At 74.3% G+C, this 2,603-nt stretch overlaps 1 protein-coding gene across 1 annotated transcript in view; it reads right to left on the bottom strand.

Moving 5' to 3' along the window:
• The window catches only part of TTYH2 (tweety family member 2), a 9,839-nt gene that overhangs the window by 3,054 nt on the left and 4,182 nt on the right, over nt 1-2,603 (bottom strand). Inside the window, exons 2-10 of the mRNA XM_085304801.1 lie at nt 2,260-2,371; nt 1,398-1,618; nt 1,224-1,319; nt 1,043-1,115; nt 798-867; nt 635-690; nt 464-556; nt 226-318; nt 9-151 (exon numbers count right to left, since the gene is read on the bottom strand). Coding sequence (XP_085160927.1) covers nt 9-151; nt 226-318; nt 464-556; nt 635-690; nt 798-867; nt 1,043-1,115; nt 1,224-1,319; nt 1,398-1,618; nt 2,260-2,371 — 957 coding nt within the window. The remainder of the gene's footprint in view (nt 1-8; nt 152-225; nt 319-463; nt 557-634; nt 691-797; nt 868-1,042; nt 1,116-1,223; nt 1,320-1,397; nt 1,619-2,259; nt 2,372-2,603) is intronic.

Raw genomic sequence — 2,603 nt, 5'->3', positions numbered from 1 at the left:
GGACCCACCGGCGAGCCGAGCGCGTCCAGGCGCGCGGCGTGGCGCAGATGATGGTGGAGAAGGAGGCGGCCACCAGCAGGGAGAAGAGGCTGAGGTAGAGCAAGCCCTCGAGCCCGTCGTAGCAGATGCCGATGAGGGCGTCCAGGTAGTCCTGCAGCGGGAGACGGCGCAGGGCTCAGCGGGGTGGGGTGGCCGGGCACCCCGCGCGCCCCGGCCGCCGCTCACCTTGTGCAAGCCCCGGCAGTCGAGCAGGGCGGTGAGCTGGTGCAGGCTGCTCTCCGAGGCGTTGAGGAGCTGCTGGACCCCCAGCAGGTCTTTCTGCAGGAAAGAGGGGGCGTGAAGCGGGGGGGCTACGCCCCATGCTGGGGTGGCCCCATACCCTCGAGCCTTCCAGCTCGCGCCAGGGCAGGACGGGGAGCAGAGGGGCGCTAGGAGCGGGGGGGACAGCCCCTGCTCCCCGAACCTCGGCCATCGGGAAGAGGGGCAGCGCGAACTGCAGCAGGCCCTGGATCTGGATCTGCATGGTGGTGAGCGAGCGCTGGAAGACGGTCAGTGCCTGCGAGGGGAGCGAGGGAGCCGTCACGGGGCGCCCCGCCGGCCCCAAGCCGGCCCCCCGCGCCGGCTCCGGCCCTACCTGCTGGAAGGGGTTGCTCCAGCTCTGGTCGCAGTACAGGTAGTAACGAAGCACCTCTGCAACGCAAAGCGGAGGCGTYGGCGAGGAGCCGAGCCCCCCGCGCAGCCCCCGTGCTGGGGGGCCGCCGGGCTCCGCGCCCCGAGCGCCCGCCGCCGGCCCTGACCCACGCTGACGTCGCTCTCCGTCAGGTTTGCCACGAACTTGTCCGGGGCCACGCAGAAGTCGCTGGTGCCCTGCGGGGACGAGACGGGGCATCGGCGGGCGGGCGGGCGCCGCGACGCCCCGCAGCAGCCAYGGGCACTGGCGCGTGCCCAGATGTGCGTGGGCGTCTCCAGATGTGCTCGGCAGCGCCGCCGTCCCGCTCGCCCCCCTGCACGCAACCCCCACGCCGCGGGCCCCGGTGCTCACCACCGCCGCCGCCGCGTCCACGGCCATGGAGGCCCAGCTGAGCACGAGCGTCACGAGCGCGCAGCACAGCATCCTGCGGGGAGAGGGGCGCGATGCACGGGCCGGGTGCAGAAACGGGGCGAGGGCACCCCGCCGCTCTCCCCAGCATCGCCRGCGCCCGGCCYGGCCGCGGCGCACTCACGTGGCGAGGAGGCACCGGGAGCGCTTGGCCAGCCCCAGGCAGGCCAGGAGACAGACGGCGAGGACGAGGATGAAGAAGAGCAGATAGGCCAGCCACCTGGGTGCAGAGGAAGGGCGCCCGTGAGGCTGGCGCGGCCCCCGCCCCGGCTCCCCGGCGCGCCCCGTCCCCGCTCACCGGTAGTACTCCGCGTAGCCCACGCGCCCGGCGAGCGCGGTCAGGTCGGCGCTGAGCTCCCGCCGCGCGGGCAGCCCCGCCAGCTCCWGCGCCACGTTGCCGGCCAGCTGCCGCACGAACTTGAGGCTCTGCACGTAGTCGCTCCGCGCGGCCAAGAGCTCTTCCAGCCGCGCCAGGTGCTGCTCCAGGCCCGTTCCCATCTGCAGCGTGGTGCCGGCGACCTGGGGGACGGAGCAGGACGGTGAGCCGGGCTTGGAGCTTCCCTGCCGAGGGCAGGGGCCGGACAAGCGCCCAGGCGTCCGGCTCCTCGGCTGCGGCATCGCAACGCCCCGCGCGGCACCGGGCGTCCCCCCGCCTGCTCGGGCCCGGCCGCCCSAAAAGCGGGAGCGGCGGACGCCATCGGCACGAAACGCCTGGTCCGGCCCGGGGCCGCAGCGGAGACGGCCCCGGGCGTGGGTAACCGGGCTTTGCTCGCCCTGCAGAGCTGCACGCGGTGCCCTGGGGACTGCAAAGGGCTCCGGAGCCGTGGGGCACCGAGCCCCATGCGCCCGCCGCCGGACGGCACCGCGGCCCGACCCACCGGCGCCCGGCCTGATCCCGGCCCCGGCAGGRCTCGCTGCCGCTTTCCCCGGCACAAAGGCCCCTTTCTGCGGGGCTGACGTCACCCTGCAGCACCACGCGGCTGCCCGGGGCCGAGCCCGGGGCCGGCGGGGGAACAGCCCGTGCCGGTGCACCCGGAGCCCGGTTCGGCGCAGGCACTCGCTTCCAGGGTCTCCTCCCCCGGGAGCCGCCTGCTCTGCAGGCTCAAGCCTCCGGCCCGGCCCGGGGCGGCTGCAGCCCGGGAGAAAGCCCCGTTCCCTACCAGGGAGTCGATGCCGGCCAGGGTACGGTTGGCGTTGTCCAGGGCGTAGAGCAGCTGGTACACGCCGTCGTTGGTCTCGCTGTTCCCGTAGAAGCCGGCACCGACGGCCACGCTGCGCGCAGAGGGGGAGCCCCGGATCAGCGGGGAGGGAGCGAGGCTCCCCCCAAGTCCACCGCCGGGGCACCCGGGGACGCGGCAGGGCCCCGGGCCGGGGCAGACGCCCACCGGGGGGATTTTAAACCAGCCCTGCCAAGTGCCGGGAAAGCAGATTAGGGGAATCTGCTGGAAGAAACGCCCTTCCCGTTTAAACCTGCTCCTCGGTTAATCCCCGGAGGGGAGGCAGC

This window comes from Rhea americana, unplaced genomic scaffold, assembly GCF_003343005.1.
Source record: "Rhea americana isolate MKP2758 unplaced genomic scaffold, rheAme1 scaffold_21, whole genome shotgun sequence".
NCBI lineage: Eukaryota > Metazoa > Chordata > Aves > Rheiformes > Rheidae > Rhea > Rhea americana.
The sequence above is the reverse complement of the archived record's forward strand: the minus strand, read 5'-3'. Positions and strand labels throughout refer to the sequence as shown.